Genomic DNA, 19,185 nt, shown 5'->3' on the forward strand with positions numbered 1-19,185 from the left:
CATCCAACCCAATTCAGCAGCAGCTAGGGCAGAAAAAAATCCCATATTCCAGAGGGCTTCCCAGTTGCTTCAGCCTCCTCATTTTTCCCCCAACTGACCTCCAAGCCCCTGCTGACAATGCTGGCTTTGCTCATGCTGAAAACTAGTGCAGGGCAGGGGATGTCTGATGGGTACGTAGAATTAAGAACCCCTTTTCCCATAAAATGCTGTTTTTTCAAATAATGTTGTTTCCATCTGTATAACAGTCTTTATTCTGCATGTTTACAAGTAAATCTGGAAAGACTTTGCAACTAGGCTTAAATACTCACTAATTAACTATAACTATAACTAGCTTTTATATCCACCTCTAATTATTGCATGATTAAAATAATAATGGTAGGCTTTTTTGACTAATCAAAGAAAAATGAATGTTTAACTGAACATTTCACAAATGTTTCATATCAATCAGCAAATAAAAACACTTGAATTTTTATTGCAGTATTTGCTTCTGTTACTGAGAGCTCTTTAAGGCACCAATGAATATAACAAACCCATTTATTTACAGCATGCTTGCTCTCACTAGGATGGAAGTGTGCACAGGAAAACAGAAAATGTTCTCTGGGATGTCTTAATAGAAAAATATGTAAATAGTTGAGAAAACAAGAACAGCAGCATATAACAGCAGCAAACTTCTAAAAGAAACCTAAATTGTTGCTGGCGGGTTTTTCCCCTATTTAAATACACAGGTGAAAATTCCCCTTTAGGACAGTGCATGCAGAGCATGCATGGTTTCTGGAAGAAAATTATTGTACAGGCTGGCTTCCAAAAATACTGAGACCATAATACAAAATTAGATAGCAAGTATGTGAATAACAAAAGCTAAAATCCCTAAAAATAATTAGATTCATTTGATAATTGTATGATTGCAAGACAAGTATGGCCCTTTTAATTTGTGCTCTGACCACTGAGGATGCAGTTTTATGAACAGCTTTCCAGTAGCACCTGGATCTGATGCAGTGACTTCTCTGAGGTTGCTGGATAATTTGCCAGATTACATTTCAAGTGGATTAAACCCCCAGCCTAGCTCATCAGTCACCCACAGTAAAAAAGTGTTTATACAGGAAAAAACATAAGGGGAGAGAAAGCAAATAAAAGTGAAAGGACAGATTTTCTACTGGCTTCTCTTTCCTTTCTTATTTTTCCTTATTATACTTCTTATAAAGTACAACTTCTCTTTCATTTCTTATTTTTCTTAGTGGTGCTCATATTCCTGTATAATTGCATTCTTTTTCGTGCTGGAGAGCGAAAAAAATCACAGCAAAGGAACCAGACTTGCAATAACAACATAAGCTGGTGTGGCATTGAAGTGTTCAGACTCCTCACCGAATAATCTCTCAAAAAAATGCAATTTAAGTCTGGAAAGACATAACAGTTAATGCAGCTTTATGGTAAGCTGCTGTATGGTTCAGATAATATATTTGAAATCTGAAGTGCTAGACGAGACCTCCATTTGTCTCATCTTCCCCTGCAGATATGTGAAGAAAAAATCAGAACTCACCATTATTCACCAGGACATGGAGTGGACAATTCCTTGCTCTAAACTGCTGCACAAATTGCCGTATAGACTTCATGGAAGCCAAATCACAGTATAAAAACTCCACTGGGAGAGAAGAGGAGATAAAAACAGAGTTAAGTCAGTTACAATGATATAAAAACACATAGACATCAACAAGGACTCCTGTGATAACATCACTAGTAGAGTAAAAGTTTTAAAAAGAAAACAAACTTTACAAAATCCTGGGTGAAGCTGGTCTCAGGTTCTTTCTTTCTCCTTCTTCCCTTCATTTCTATTTTTAAACTATTGATTCTTCACAGAGCAAATGTGGGAAAAGTGGCTGTCAGGAGGTGAAGGAGGGCATTAAATGAAGCAAATATGCACCAGCCCTACTGTTCTTACTACTGCTACCATTTAAGAAGAGGAGCTACAGTGCTGCACCACTGAGATGATCAGGATATGGCAGCTGGAAATCAAATGGGGAGAGGAGAAGGCACATCAGACACTGCAAGGTTTCCCTCTGCTCCTCATGCAAATATGCTGTCCTTTGTCTTTTTTTCCCCAGATTGTCTGCTAAATATATGTGGTTGGAATAGTTTATAAAGCAAAGCTTTATTGCCAGTAGGAGAGATGAGCAGCAGGACACCCTGAACACAGCAACTCCACTGATCACTAAAAGCAAATAGAGCATCATAAGAAATGCTGTGGCTCCTATGGGCATCTAGGGACATTTGGTATCCAGGTCCAGCAACAACCAGCCATGAAAATGCCATTTAAACATGGGTAAGAGTTGTGCTGGCCCTTGGCTTTGCAATGGCAGTGTGATTTGAGAGGACCATAGCTCACACAAATATTGTGGGTGGCATCCTGCCTATGCTGCTGATGTCAGTCAAAGGGCAGGGTGGCAGGGGGCTGGAAATCCAACTGCACCAGCAAGATGGCTCAAGTGGCAGGGTGTCAGACTTAAGATATATTTGATTCCAGTATGTCTTTATTGACAAGAAAATACATATCAAACAGGCATCCGTGCTTTTGTCCGAAGCATTGCTCAGCCATTGACCTGCACTAGAATGCTAGAAAATTAATTAGTCAAAATAAAAAAATATTACTTAAATCCCCCAGCAGCTTCAAACCCGTCAGGTCTTAAAATTCTCCTACTGCAGTTGTTCAGCTTTCAACCCCAGGCTCTCACAGCACTGCCTCATTGATTTCCTTTCCTTGCATGAAGCCACGACCAGAGTTATGAAGTGAAAAGAAGCAGTGCCCCCTGCCAACAGCAGTAGCTGTCCCCACACAAATAATCCAAATTCTTTAGAAACTCTGCAAAGAGGAAAAAGAAAGAAAATTATGACCTTGTCCAACTGTTTTAGCCTTTTAAAAAGTATATATTGCATGCCAGGCTTTTGGTTTGTTTCAGCATTGGCTATGTTTTAAGGAAGACTATATGATGCTCTACCACAGGTATTAGTCTCTTTTCTGGTTTCCTACTTGTCACTGTGGGAGCCCGAGTCAGCCAACTGTTGTCAACTCCACCCTGCCAAGACGCTAGGGCTCTGAGGTGGATTTGCTCGAACCTCCTCCATAAAGTGACTTTTCCAAGAAAGAGCAAAAGGTGCTTCAAATTGAGAAAGTCAAACAATACTGAGCAAGCTTCCATGACTAGGTACATCAGAGAGAAAGGTAAAGGCTGTACAAAGCCTCTCCCCTTGTTCACTCTATCCTTGCAGGCTGTGTCCCTACTGTTCTGTTTCGTTTCAGTGAGCTCCCAGGTTTCCCAAGCTGTGGCAACCTCTGCACAGATGCTGTCTCCAGGATGGCTTCGGCCACCACATCAAAGGACTGGGGTTTCAGAGGCTCACCATGTTTTCCCCCCTCCCTGCTGCCCTCCCTCCTCCTGGCCCCAGGGCCGCTGCCCTGTGCTCCACAGGAAGGAGCAGACACCCCCTTCCTTGCACGTGGGTCCCCCACCTCTTCTTGTAAAAGAATCAGCCTTTGAAAGAAGGGGGAAATAAAGAGATACAGTTCTTCAAAAACACCTTTCTGATAGGAGGATTAAACTATTGGATAAATAGGCTCCAGTGCAGGCTGTAATACGAGACCTTTCCTCTTACTCTCTTCCCTGGTCCATTAGGGATGTTTATCCTGTCCTTACCAAGGCTCTGAGCTATAATGCCTCTTTATAGCATGTCACTACAGTAAGAGATTAGAAAGGCCTGCAGGCACAACAACAAGATAAATAAAAAAAGATATTCACAACTGTTATTTAATTTCTTTCCAGGAGAACAGTTTCTTTAGTTCCCTTAACATGAAGCTTTAATAATCCTTATCTACTTGGAACCTAGACAATATTAGTCCTCTGAAATTGTCATAGTGAATGTATATAAATTATTCAGTGGCCTTTTTCATTTAAAAACAAACAAACAAACAAACAAACAAGAATTCTTAGATTCCACTTATAAGACAGTGTAAATACATTTTTTTCAAAGTGGCTCTAAAGTAATACCTAAATACATTTCAACAACACTGTCCCATGAAGAGAAGTGGACAATTTCTTGATCACTCTGCAGACCTCTAGGCACTCAGCAATTTTCTTTAATTTCACTGAAGCCCTGCACCTGGAGATGGTCAGGAAATGTAGAAGTTATTAACTTCTGTCGGTGTTGCTCAGGCCATTCCTCCTGTGGCCTAGCTGCTGTATAAAACCACATGAATGGCACTGTAATTGCTCAGATATCCAAAACCTGGTCATAATAAATCATTAATAATTAGTGCAACAATGAGTGAAGATCTAGATGAAGATTTATGCTGACTCTGCTGTTGTTCTACTTCATTAGGCAGCTCATCAAAGAAAGAGATTAGGGCAAGCATGACCCGCTTCTTACAAGGCAGTCATACCGCCAATGCAAGAGTCACTTTCAGTACAAAAACATTTTTGTTGGTACAGGAGGCATTAGGCCTTCATCAGCTGTGGTATTTTGTGGCACAGTGCAGGCTTCAACCATTTCTCCATCACCAGTATGGACTCACAACATTATTGACTCTATTGCCACTACATATGCAAGAAAATCAGACCTCTGAGGGTGTCCACTAACCTAAATTTTAATATCTTTCCTTATCTGGCCTTGCATTGCCAACAAGAATGGTGGTTAGATAATGTGTGCCAAGAGAGTGCTTTTTAGCCTGACCAACGCAATCTCATCCCTCCTGATAATTAACTTTTTGCTGCAGCTGTCTGATCTCCCCTCCCTTAATTTTCCAGTTCTGCACAACAAATGCTGTCCTTCATTATGACTGTACAGTGCCCAGACTAATGGCACACTAGGCCTAGGCTATCATTACTAAACTTATTTGCTTGCTTACTTGGGAAGCATGTCATCAGATTCAGTATTTGTAAAGCACGTGCCACCAAAAGATCAGAACATGCTTCGGAAAGGAAAACAAACAAACAAACCAACCCCCAAACTTTCTTCTGCTCACAGGCCCAGAGTCCTTTCTGGTGCTCATTTGTGCATGGCGGCTCTTTGCCAGGGAGGCAGATCCACTGGCGCTGACCGAGGCGCCGCTCCCCTTGAGAAACTGTGCCAAAATCTGGCTCCCAGCCGTGTGCTGACTCATAGGCAGGGCCTTGAGCAGAATCTGAGTTTCTTCTTTGGCCCATGGTGATTTTTTTTTTTTTTAAATCAGTATACTGGAGAATTACAAATTGAGAAGCTAAGAACAATGGTAAATTTTTAGGCTATTTTGAAGCATGCACAAATATACTAAGCACAACAATTTTTTTGATGCCTTAGTTTGTATTACCGAGTTTCTGACAGGTTATTTAGGTCCACTCCAGCTAGCTACAGACCCATGCTCGCATGATAATTCATAGACAAAAGTAAAAGATTGAGAAGCGCTCTTCTCCAGGTGGTAACATTCTCTATTCCAGGAGAAACACACAATGGACAGACACATGGGAGAAAGAGCGTTCTCCGGTGGCAGGGAACTTTGGTCCACAGCCAATGGGATACCAGTGAAGAGTGGCAACGGGAGGGGAACCCAGGAAGAGACCACCAGGGGTACTGGGGTGGGTGAGGGAAAGGCCGTCTGATGTGGGAAAGAGGTAACAAACCATGTGATATAATATAAGCTATTCAGTGCAATATAAAAACTACCCTGTGCAAATTTCTAATCACCCAGTGCAAAACAACAACTAAATAAATTATTTAGTGCAACAATTATTAGTTTATAAAGACCAGTGTTTAATAATGTGAGCAAATGACCAAACTGGATTGCAAACTAGGGATGTAACTAGAACTACTTCAGGGAAGCAAGAATGTCAATGTTTTTCCATATAGCATAGGTATGAGCAAAAAGAAGATGCGCATTAACAGCAAGAAAACTGAAGCATGCCAAAATTCTTCTTTTACCACAATAGTGGCCTTTCTGCTTTAGAGTTTAATAATCTAATAAGTTTTCAAAACTACCTAGTTATTTTCATTTTCTGTATGCTAATAAGTACAGAAATAGAGAGTAGAAGATACAAACAGAATAAGCTACATAAAGAATATCTGCAGCTAAAGCTACTGAAATACTCAGATTTCGAAATCTACCCCATTTTATCTCTCCTTTTCCTGTACTACTTGCTTGCAGGTACTTCTGTAGTGACAGACGTGCCCATATTTCTTCCTTCACACAAGCTGGATGTGTCCCATGTTCTTATCTAAATAATTTTTCCAGTGAAAGTACATCCACAACTGTCAGACACTGGCTAACATTTTCACTCTTAAAAATATTTTTCTATTCTTTTATTGTAATTTGATGACTCAGTTGTCAGAGAGTTATTAGCTAATGAAACACTGAAGAAGCAAAATTTCCCAAAGACATCCAGAATTACTTAGGCTATTAACCACATATGAATAGATATGTATACGATGGTGCTACAATTGCTGCTTTCCCTAATTGCTTTCTTTCAAACATGCGTTAGTCTGGTGCAGCAACTTTTCAGCCAGCCACAAGAAGTCAGCACAATGTTTTCTGGCTGCACCTCATGAGGCCCATACAGACCCCACAAAGCCACGCTGGCTGCCATGTGGGACACCGCTGAGATCGTGTGCAGTGCTTGTTCCTGCATTTTACTCCCCTTGCTTGCTTGGTCATGGCAACTAAAAGGAGAGAGCCTGAATGGTTGGCATCTGGTAGCTCCTGGAGAGCTTTCTGAGCCCCATGAAATCCAGGAGGAGGCCCAGTGATAGGAGAGCCTGACACAGCCCCTGAGCGCTAACACTCCCCTGAGCTTCCTCTTCAGGGTCAACTTCCCCATTTCTGTCCTCCTGCTTCTTCACACTATTGCCACACCTTCCTTCACATTCGGAGTTACCTTCCTTTGCTTTCCACACCAGCACAGTTGACTGTGACTGTACATTTCCTCTGTGTCTGTCTCACAGGGAATGAAAAGCATGAAATGGGAATTTCAGTCTGGTATGGAAGGAAAATTCAGAAGTAAAAAAGAATGGACAGATGTTTCAGTGAACAACTGTAACTTCGGAGATGTTTATTGATCATCTGAACACACGAAAATTCAATGTTATGATTCCCTCAAAGACTGCACCACTTAGGCATGGTTTAGATCAGATTAAGATGAGATAAGGCCACCTACCAACTACCATTTTTTATGCATTCAGCTCTAACTCACCTTGTTGAAATTCTTATGGACAGCTACAGCTCTGCTTCAGCAGAAATCATAAGTCAAAGTCTACTTGCCTTTAGTACTTATGCCACAGCAGTTTTCTGTTATGCTTTCAATGTCTTTGTGTTAAAAACACATGCAGGGGATACATTCTAAGGAAAGCTGCAAGTCTGCCCAGAACTGCGGGGAGCTGAGGACTATAGAAAGGATTGCTTTGCCTGTTCCTACTTGCCACCCATCTATCCAGTGTCTGAAGACAACAGAAGGAAGAGTAACTTCTTCACCAAGGAACAAGGAATGCTTCCTAGACAAGAGAATAAAAAATGTTATTTTATGTCATTTTAGTCAGGTATTCATCTTCAAAAAAAGGATCTCACAGGTACATCGTGTTCTGGTTTCTGTATCTTCACAGAGGGGTTATACTTTGGCATCTGCACAGCAGTAAGAAAAAATGCTGTCCTGCTCATAAACAACTGAGAATCTGAAACAACAACCTAAACATGATTCTGAGAATCTGGACAGTGCCATGGGGATGTTTATCAGAAAGGACCCTTGACAAGTCAAAAACCTACCATCTGCTAGATGCTGCACTTCAGAGCTAGGGAAGCTCTGTCAGCAAGGTGGCAGGTGAAAATGAAGTGGAGCAAGCCTCAGGAAAAAAAAAAAAAAAGACCATGAGCTGTGATGAGAAGAAGACATAAAGCAGCACTGACTGGAGTCTACTTGCCTTTTTTCATCACTGTGTCTTTACTGCCAGTGGAAAATGCAAAAGTGGTTCTACACTGCTAACACAAACTTGTGGTTTATAATTCTGCCAGCTGGGTATGGGCAGCAGCACACAAAGTCCCCATCTACAAAATATAACTCTTGTTAACAGAATTTTCCTACATTGTCTGGGACTCACACAAGGGCTGTGGTGCAAGTTCTGCTCAGACATGCATGATGACAGAACACTGCATGCTATTCACGACCATAAAATGCTTACTGTAGAAGGACTTCTCAGTAAACAAAACCAAATAAAATCCTTCAGCTAAGCAAGGCATGCACCAACCAGCTGCATATTGAGCACAACAAGAGGCAGCCAACATAAATACAGCAAGCACAGTGTCTCCTGATTATGCCATGCTCCTGCCTTCATGCACTTGATGACCTCTGTGGCCTCTACACCACAAGCACTATATAGTCTCCTCCATTCTGTACTAGCAGCCAAGATTCACAGAGGTGTAGCATTAGTATGTGCAATCCTACCCATGACACTGGTCGATGCTTAATTCCAGTTGTGGTTATGGTGACAATTTGCAGAATTTTGGCTCCTAGTCCTTCAAATTATTATAAACATGTGACCTTGGACCAATGTCTGCTGGGCATTTTATAAGTTCTCCCCAGTATTATTCTCTGTATTTTATTAGCCTCAATAATTTTGTGGTCCTTTATCAGACCACTGATCTTTCACAGACTATTAACAGAAATAATAAAGCATGGGTAACTCTAGAGCAGCTTTACTGCTCAAGCTGACACTTGTGATATACCACTGAAGAAGACAAATTGAAGACATCCATCTGTCAAAGTGTATGAGTGCAGTGGCACAGATCAAAATAGTGAGCATATTTAAAGATATAGCATTTGAGTACTTTTCATATTAAAAGATACACTCACAGTTTAAGGCAGCCTAGTTTGTCTACAGCCTTTCAGCAGGCAAGAAAGAGCACCCAAATTCAGCTGCTTCTTCTCTGAGTCATCCCTTCTAGCACCTCTAACTTTAAAGGCAGAATAAAGAGATTAACTTCCTGTGCCTAATGTCAGCCTTTGTAAACAGCCTGCCTGTGTCATCCTCCAGCCTGTTCAGGGAAACAAGAGCTCTGTATCATTCTTACAGCATAAGGAGATATAACAAAATACTAGAAATTGCAAATATTAGAAATTAATGTGTTGGGGTTTTTTTGCTTCTTCATGAAAGTTTGAACTTTCAAACAAAGAGCTACTATAAAAATAAAGACACTTTGGGTGCCATTTCTTAACCATCGAGCTTTACTCCATTGTAGTGAGAATTGGGAGAAAACACCTTGATCTGGGAGCTGTTTTCTTTCTCAGAGGTGGAAGAGTAAAATAAAAGAAGGAATTGGCTTTCAGAAACTGAACAGTCTGCCTTAGCTACTTCCAGCTAAGGCAAGGAAGTAGCTAAGGCAGTGCTTAGCCACTTCAAGAAGAAGTGTGTGGCCTTGATCCTTTAACTTGTTACATTCAAAAACCACCCCTGTAGCTCCTGTGGGCTGGTTAATCAAAATGGACAAAATTTAAGGAAAAGAACATTGTTCCAGTTCCACCACTACCAGCAGCTTCCATTACTGCTAAAATGTCAGCTCATCACAGGAGAGACCCCTGAACAGCCTCACAAAGCACAGTGCCAGAGTACTTGGACCTAAGAGCAGTACAAAGGGGAAGGAGTCCATCTAAAGCAACACAAATGCCCAAGTGTGGCTCTGCTGGCTGCAACACGAGGTGGGATATAATTTAGACATGTTATCATTTCAGCACCATTCATACAGGCATGGCATGCTCTAGGTTTTCCAAACATGCAAGCAGTGCTTTGCTGTATATTGTCTGGCATTTTCTGTTCAGTGGGGCCAGAGCTTGAAAAGAAGCAAGCTGCCATCATCTTGTCAGAAAAGCAACCTTGGGAGACGATGGCAGCAGTGGGATCTACAACTGGCTCTCAGGGTGAGAAAGGTTATCTCAGCTTCCCATGGGTAAAATTTCCTCCAGATTATTCAACTGGGGAGGCTTAGATTTTTTTAGAATAGCAAATATACAATAGTAGATGTATATAGTTTCCTCATGTGCTTCCTCCTCATGAGTTCAGATGCTCACCACCCAGGGTTCTGACTGTAGGGAGACAAAGTCCTCTGTTTTCCTCCCCTCTTGCTATGGGAAGACTGTTTTCACCCCTCTGAAGAACTGTTTTGGAACTCCTTCTGTCACCATTTTGAGTATCTATGGGTGTGCCTTCACATGAGTTCAAAGGAAATATGACTTTGGCTCTTCATAGGACCATTTAGAGCCCTGTGAAAAGAAATGTGGCCATGGACACAATAATTTCAGTCTGAGCCTGATATTCAGAAGGGGAAAAAAATTGTCACAGTGCAAAGGCTTCTCACATCTGTTTTTGAGGAAGAAGGAAGGCAGCCTTCCTCCTGTTAACAGGTAAGCATGCTTTCTTCCCTCCAGAAGAATCAAAACCAAAAGGACATGCCCAGGTAAAATCTCTCTGCTTCATGGGGACAGAAGAGCTCATAGTGAGGTTCTGAGATTCATCATATATGGTCAGAAGAGAAGATGGTATACCCTTCTCTACTATTATTGCCCTCATTGCTGGGGGATTGGTCTGTATGATTTTCAAGAGTCCCTTCCAACCAAAACTACTCTCTGATTCTGTATACTTTTAGACATATTTCCCTCTTGCTCTTTGGTGAATAGATTTTTATATTAAATGTCATTGCTGCATTTTGTGAATTGTAGATATGGGGGTTTTTTTTCTTCTCAGGTGGCATTTACTCCTTGGAATGGCTTAACTCCACATTGTGACTTCTATCTCATTTAAAACCTAAAAATACACGGCGCATATGCGACACACACAACACGTTGTCCTCTACTGACACTCTCTGCCGGGACTGAAACCCAAGTGAAGAGTTTTTTGGATGTAATACAGAGTCAAGCTGTTAATGAAGATAAAAGTCAACAAGGCTTATACAAGATGACAAAAAGAGAATGCACTTCAGTGAAAGCTAGGAGCATGATTCTTCCTAGAGTTTATGCTGAGTCCTCAACTGATTTAAACTGGTGTAGTTTTGCCAAGTATATGGAGCTGTCATTTGTTTCCAGTTCCTCTGCTCTGGAATTACACATTCCCAATGCATCTTGGGTTGCAAAGCTTTAAAGTTAAAATATCAACTCACTTGTACAAGGATGCACACAAGCACATGAAAGAGACATGCCAAAAAAAGGGCTAGAGACTTTTTGCCGGTAGTCTTCTCCTTCAGAATATTTTATTAGATGAGTATCCTGACTAAAACAAGAACCAGCACTCATCTTGAGCTGTTTCTGTCTCAACTTGCAGAACTTTTTTTCTACATGAACAGCTGACTTTTCACAAGAAATTTAAATTTATTTATTTATTCAAAACGTTTTCTCCAAGCTAGCCAAATACTCCCTAATTCAATCCAGCTTCAAATTAGATACCTTGCTCATATCTGTACACCCCTAAATCTTGCTTCCTTCAACCTCCCTAATTTATTTAACTTTTAGTGTGAAAGAAGCCCTCACATTCGCTATGCATACATTTTTGGAGGGAGAATTTACACGAGCTCCTATGAAAAACAGGCTGTTCAGAAAGGGAAGGGTTTGCTAAAACAGGTCCTTAATTACAGACACTCATAGAGCCATAAGGTTTGTAGAACTGACATTTTGTTTTAATTGCTACAATAACAAACAAATCCAATAAGACTGCTTTTGGACTGCAATAGCTTAGTGCTGATGATACCTCAGTTTCCACAGTAGGACTGAGCTGGGCCACTTGGTCATTGTTGTGCAGGTCTGGCATCTGTCATGGATGTAATTGTCAAGAGATGTGAACTGACTCATAACCTTCAGTCCTGTAAATTTTATCTGCCATTCTAGATTTAAGTATCAAATATTTCAGCCAAAATTCAGAATGCAACCAGCATGTTCCCATTCTGTCATGCAGGAGCTTCTTTCCATAAGCCAATATCAAGTATATACTTGGAGATCTGAAATAAATCACTCCTAATAGGACGTTTGTAAGTCTGTCTAGATATTTCATAGATAACATCAAATTTTGATTCCTGGCCAGACTTGAATCATTATGTGATGGCAAAACAGATCTCCCATTGGCTAGATTTCCTGAAAAGAACATATATTTTCTGAGAATATTTGCTTACCTTTTCAAAACCACAAAAATTAAAACCTCTGGTGTGAAGAAGCATGTTTGTAACAAGCTTCAGTATTACCGCAAAAACACCTCAGCAAATATTCTGCTTCACACCCCCTGCAGTACCACAGAGAGGCTGATAATGTCTCTGCTTTGTAGTACTTCAAGGATAGAAATCTTGCAGGGTCCAAGAAAATAAAAAAGGGAATAATATTTCCAAGCTCCAGGCAAGAACAACTTGGAGTTGTCAAAAATACAACATCGAGACATGAGAACTATCCATAAAACATACTTAGACAAAGACTACCTTCCTTTTTCCCAGAGGTTTTCTTCATTTCTCTCTCATGTCAGTCCTAGTGCTCATGAGGCAAGCTTGAGGGGCTCTCAGATCCAGCTTCAATCTGTTGTGGTTTTTTGTTGGTTTTTTTTTCCTCTCTCTTTATTTGGAGATACTCTTTGCATGGATAATAAAGTCACTGCTTCCCTGTGGCAGCAGAGGTAGCAAATGTGGCAGAGAGCAACGGGAGCAGGTAGCAGGGGTGGGGAAAACTGCAAAAGGCCAGGGCTACCCCTTCAGATTTAGGGCCAGGTTAATCACAGCTCACCTGGTTTCACCCAGTGGGGTGTCTGCTCTCCCCTCACACCCTTGCCCCACTTCATTCCACCCACACAGGTCTGCTGGTGCAGCTGCTTCTCCTGGTTCATGCCAAACTATACCTGGGACATCACCTGGGCTATGGTAAGGGAATATCAGTAACCTTGCAGAGCAATACTGCTGTCCTTTCCCACTCCTCCAAGAGTCAAGATGCATCGGCTTACTTTTTCTTTTTCTTCAGATCTGACATGAGACTGTTTCTCTTTCATGCTTAAGCAAGCTTAGGTCTTTAGAGGGCTTCTAAGATATGATTCATCTGACCTGTTTCACAAATCTAGTTTAAGATGAGATGAATCATGTCTTGCAACTATTTATTCCTCTCCACAGACTGCAAAAGAAGCTTGGGGACACTGACTCAGATTAAAACCTCTGCATTACGAACCTCAAAAGTTAGTTGATTTCAATCCTAGTGTTCACTTTCAACTAGTAATGAACAAACAGAAAATAGGTGAAAAAAATCAGAGAACAGGGAATGTGTGCAGATGACTCAGTGCTATTCACCATACTCAAGCTTTGGGGAAAAAAAAAAAAAAGAGTGAGAACTTCCAGAAGAATCTTGCCAAAGGCTCATACATAGAACACAAAGAAAATTCATGCTGGAAAAAGATAAGAAGTCTTGCAGGGCGTGTTTAAATTCCTCCCTTATTGTGAATGCCTCTGAAATAACTGTGACTTCTCAACAGAAAATTTGAGATACTTTTGCACACTCTAATTGGCAAACACATCCCATGAGTCAAAGACAGTAAAGATAACTGTAGTGGCTGGTTTTGGTGACATTGTGTATATACATGCATGTAACTGAGACTGAGCTTAAGCAAACTGCAAGATATCATAATTTTTACAATAATGACACCGTAGCTATGCATCCCAGGTGAGAACTGGCAGCTTTGCAGCTACTCTATAAATCACACACCTCTCACAGCTACTAATCTGCTGCAGAGATCTTTCACTCTAGCAAAGTGACAGGAAAAAAAAAAGTGCAGAAGAATAAAATGTTAAGAATAGAACCAGTCTCCTGATTGCTGCTTCACAGGCTCCCTGTACACTGGATCCCATCTCTTTTCTCTTTTTACTTCTATACAAATAGGTATTTATTTTTTTTTAATGAATGTATTCACATAAAAAAAAGCTTTAGGTTTTTTCTTTGAGATTAATTCATCTTTAGGAAACTTCAGATCTCTCACTCCATTTTGTTTTGTTGCTTTATTATTCTTCTCATCTCACTTCCCTTGCTGGTCCTTCAGAACTTTTAACATGATCACTCTAATGTGGAGTCCCTAGTCAGTAATGGGGCTTTAAAGCAATTATCTTTCATAGCACTTCACTGCTAATGCTGACCTGGAATTTCAGGCAATGTCAGCCAGAGCTGCTGAGCAAGGAGCCACAGGGTTCTTCTCCTCCATCTCAATGTTCAGTGCTTCTGGTGTTTGTTTTCATTCTTCTTGATGGCAAACTGACTTTTGGATATCTGTACATTTCTTGCCTTTAGAGATATGCATCCTGTGTATTGTACAGTATTGGCTCATGCTGATAAGTACTTTCATTAGACATGTTGTGAAAATTCTTCCTTTTGTTAGAAAAAATAACCCTGGGAAGGCTACATCCACCTGGAAAAGGTATACTCATTTGGGAACTATTTAGGAAATAAACAGATACTTTTAACTGCCTTTAACCCCCTTTCTTTTAAGAAAAACAAAACAAACAATTTTTTTCTAAAGGTGCATCTTGGGGAAGGTACCAGGTGAACAAAAAGAGGATACTGAAGTTTTTCTCCTATTCAAAAATCCAACTTGTGCATGACAGTCTTTTTCCACTGCCCTTTACATCAGCTTTAGGGAAAGAACTACCTGTACAGGTCTTTGCATTCCCATTCAGTCTCTGGGCTTTATGCAGATACTTCATTAGCTAAACTAATTTTTGAAAGATGGTGGTGAGATAGTTCTCCAGGTCTGAATTTCTTGCCTTGAGAAGGGACACAAACATGTCAGTCGTACTACAGTGAAGCCAGCCAAGCTTGCTGAATTGGTGAAAAGAGATGTATAGCACTGTTAGACACATAAGAAGTGCATGAATCTATTTCTTTGCACACCTGCTCTCTCCTTAGCAGGGAGATCAGCATCAGAATGTCTGTCTTTTTAAAGGCGAAAGTCACAGCACTGTTTTTTCCCTTTGGTGTGCACCATTCAGGGAAAAGCTTTTAAGAGAGGTGAGGGAGAAAATGGATTCTCATTAGTCTGCTTATTCCCAAGTATAACTCAATACAGTTAAAATGTATTTTCCCCCATTCTCTAACCTAAGAAAAATAAATGCAGAAAAACAAACCTCTCTTAAATTTTGCATTCTCTGCAGGGAATTAACAATGTATGAAATTATTCTTCCTACTCTTTCTTATGTATTATTGGCATTTACTTAATGAAAAAGCTAGAAATTGTCCTCACCATAGATTACTATTCCTAACTCAGTGAAAACTGTGATCCTGACACTATGAAGAAGGGATTTAGAGAGCTAAACCTGGCAGTATACTGGATCTGAGAACATAAAGGTTTTGGATTTCTGCATACTGATAAACTAGCATTTTTGGGGGAGATAACCCCACACACACATATTAGGGAAAAAATCAGATAATAATTTTTATTCATTTGAGCATGAGATTCTAGCAGACAACCTTTAACAGCAGGTCTGGATCTGAATGATACTGTTTGAATACATTTTGAATTACTGCAGAGCTCCAGATTAATAGTGCTGCAAGATCAAAAGTCTGTGATGCAAAATTTTAGTGTTGCAAGTCATAACATAAAACCCACACTGCCTGCTTTTAGCAGATTCTCACTCACCAAAGTGCCTCCATAAACCTGCATTTATGGTTCAGCTCTACATCTGTAAAAGGTTGAATTTGGCCTCCAATGCCACAGAAAGCATCGTACAACCCACCCTGGTGCTAGGAAGGGTGGTAGGTCTCCTTCCTGCCCTCCCTCTCCTACCCAGGAAAGGGCAGAACAGATGAGCTGATGCCCACCTGGGAAAACAAGTCAGCTCTGCCTGGGAAAAAAAGGGGAGTGGGGCCACTGTGAGACTTGGACCCAGCCCTGGCGTCACTTGTGCTTCCTCTGGTTGCTTCATAGGAGTGACACAGATTCCCTCAGCTGTTATTTTGGGGGTCAAAAGTAAATTTGGTTAGCCATGTATAAAGCTCCGGAACAGCACATTTCTATTAGGTAGGTAGAGTGCTAATTTAATGGTAAATTATATATTTGGGTTAGCAGCTTGGCTGCTTTGTTGTTCGGTTCTTTCAGACAAATTGGATGGCAGCCATCAGCTCTCTGTGATTTATCTCTGTTTAATTTTTCCACTTTTTCAGACCTTTGGCTGTTGATAATTCAATTTCTGGCAACTGCAGACCTTCACTCCCTATTATAGGTTACACCCCAAGGCAGACATACTGCCATCTGCACTGCAACGGTGGTGGTAGCTAGTGGATGCAGAGAGGCAAGTGTCCAGATGCCACTTGGGCTCTGAAATAGCTTTAATATGAAAATGACTGTTTGGATTAGAAATATTATCTAAATCCAAATATGCAGCCCTCAAAAACATTAGGGTACTGTCCCAAGGAATCACTCCACTCCGTACCCCACTTTTGTGTTTTGTTTTTCCTGACAGTTTTCATGGATGAGGAAAACTAAGAATTTTCTTTGCTCAGCCTTCAAAATCGTCAAGGGAAGAACTAATCCTATCCAGCCATCCTTCATACACACTCACTTCACTTCCCACAACTTCCCTGATCCTCTCCTCCCAATCTCCATGCTCTCCAGAAAAAATCTTCTTTTGGGAGATTTGAGCTTACAGCAAATCATCAGCTGCTGCTTTCCTGAGAAATATATCTTGTTCTCAGCTACTGGCAGCAGCTCTCCAAGGGTGACAGGCATGGAATAGTGCCACAAGGTTCTACTGCACTTAAGAGCAGGTAGACATCATCCCCTGTCCAGCAAGCCTGAAAATTATACTAACCTTGGCCTGAATTAAAATGGGATGATTATAATATATTATTATCTCAAAATCTTTCCAAAAAGCTCAAAAAGACATCACTTACTGTGAGGTGGGAAGACAATTCAGGAATGCTCAGATAACACCAGTATAGCCCATCTTTCTGATCTCCTGTGTGACACAGGGTCTGATCCCCACTCACTCACTCCTGAATCAAATGATTTCTCAGTGAGCTATGGCACAGCTTGATGAGCTACTAGCAAGAAACAAGGATGCTGCTACTTCTCCATGATCTGGTTATCCTGAGATGTAGAAACATGGTTACATCTTCCTGTCCTCTGATGAGAAAGGAGAAAAACAGTAGTGATCCTGCATGATAACCAACGAGCTGGAGAGTTGCTCATGACACCACTGGAGAATTCCTTTGTTTCTTTTTATGTCTCCTTGGAAAAATATTTTAGTGTACAAACTGCAGATTCATTGGCATCTCCTAAGCAGAGATCCACCTGATATTATCCAGGCAGAGTTTTAGCTGTCTCTACCCAAAGGCTTCAGCATCTGTTTGAGAATGTATCTTTAAATTTTCTGGACTTCATAGTGAGAATGTGAACATTTCATTTGCTCCGTGTTGATAGGCACAGCTATCTATAATACACATGCCAACAGCCTGTGTGGACAACAGCCCACCATACTCAGCCTTCATTTTTGTTTTAGGGCTACCTTCCCAAAGAAAATAGGGGAAGTGAGAATAGGAGAGTCATGCTCTCTAACACCCATCCTCTGATAAATTGCTTTGAAAGTCATGACAAAAAAGGTAAATCTACCATGAGTATTTCCTATTAAAAAAAAAAAAAACAACTACATTCTTGTTCTCTAAAGACATCTTTGCTGTTGCCTCAACAAAGTTAATGAAAAAGAAAGGGAAGCCTGAGCCGGAGAGAACAGAGAACAACTTAAAGACATTTGGGGAACGTGAAATTAAATTCTGCTGGAGGGTAATATTCACTTTCCACATAATTTTGTTTTTGTGGAATAAAAGACTTGTTACAGCTTGGCAATGCTTTTCAAGAGATCTAAATTTCTAATAGAAAACAAACCATTTAAGATGCTTGACTTGCATTGTTCCAAGTTATTACATTCTTAACTCTAGTCAAGATGGTTTTGATATTTTAATATCTATTTTATTAACATAAGCAGAAGTTGCATTGTGTCTGCATAAGATGTAACTCAAAGCAATGATTTTGTACTACTTTAATGTAAGACTGTTTTCAAAAATGTATCAAAAAAACAGTGAAAGTAATTTGTACCTCAGCAAAGATTTTTTAAAAATTAAGAAATTAAAAGAAAAATATTTTAAAAAGGTACTTTACTTACAGAAGCAGCAGTTAAAGCATGAATATTGTACAAACTTATCACATTCATATTTTAAGAAGACTTTCAAACACTCGAAAAGTGAAGCACAGACTGCAGAGCCTTAAAAGACACGGCTCTAGAAAAGCCACTAGTCATGGAAAACCTTGACCTAAGTATTCGGGTGAGCTAGCGAAGATTAATGTGCAATATGGTTTATATACTTGAAACATCACAAGATTAGAAGAACAACAGAAAAAGGTGAGATTGCTTTCTACAAATAGTAAGAATCCTGTAGGCCCTTGCTGCAGTTACAGTTTAGTGAGATCCCTTTGAAGCCAAAGGATAAGCTGTCCCGTGTGAGAACATCAAAGTAGTCAAATAATGACACATTGGTGTGGCAAATGCTATGGCTTTCCCTTATCTGTTCACAGCTCTGCATTTCTGCAGGGCAATGTGGAGAGCATGCCAGTGTGCACTGGGATGGCCCGACAGATATGAATGTTCGTCCGTGATGATAACAAATGGTACAATTATCCGAGTCACAACAAAGCGTGGAACTGAAAAATTACTAATCCAGCGTACATATCACATTACCCAATCTACCTGAAAAGAATGTGTTATGAATTTTGAAAAAGTATTAAAAATTCATCAGACCACGCAAAAGACATCTCCCTAACCCGTGAGCCGTTTCCTGGCCGCTTACCACATTTATTCAGCAGTCTGTGGGATCAATCCGTTAAAATGTAGCATTACCTGGGGAAGGTATTCAGTGCTATCTGAATGTTTGAGAGCTCCTTGAATCCAAGATTTCAAACAGCTTTGTAAGCAAAAGTGGCAGTGTTTATCAGGGAGGGTAAAATGTAGGAAAATAATTATATACACTTGTAGTTAATTATTTCTCTGTTGAAATGCAAAATTGATCTAAGAAAAATAATTATTAAGAACTCTTCAGAATGAAAATACAATGGTGATTTACTAAATTAATTTAACAGTTGACTTACTTTAATTAGTGATAGATTGTTTATTGCAAGTTTCTTTAATCACCTTCT

General features: G+C 40.3%; 1 protein-coding gene across 1 annotated transcript in view; it reads right to left on the reverse strand.

Annotated features, from left to right (window-relative positions):
* The window catches only part of DHRSX (dehydrogenase/reductase X-linked), a 163,352-nt gene that overhangs the window by 57,716 nt on the left and 86,451 nt on the right, over positions 1 to 19,185 (reverse strand). Inside the window, exon 4 of the mRNA XM_041468482.1 lies at positions 1,538 to 1,639. Coding sequence (XP_041324416.1) covers positions 1,538 to 1,639 — 102 coding nt within the window. The remainder of the gene's footprint in view (positions 1 to 1,537; positions 1,640 to 19,185) is intronic.

This window comes from Pyrgilauda ruficollis, unplaced genomic scaffold (assembly GCF_017590135.1).
Source record: "Pyrgilauda ruficollis isolate IOZ18807 unplaced genomic scaffold, ASM1759013v1 scaffold22, whole genome shotgun sequence".
Lineage (NCBI taxonomy): Eukaryota > Metazoa > Chordata > Aves > Passeriformes > Passeridae > Pyrgilauda > Pyrgilauda ruficollis.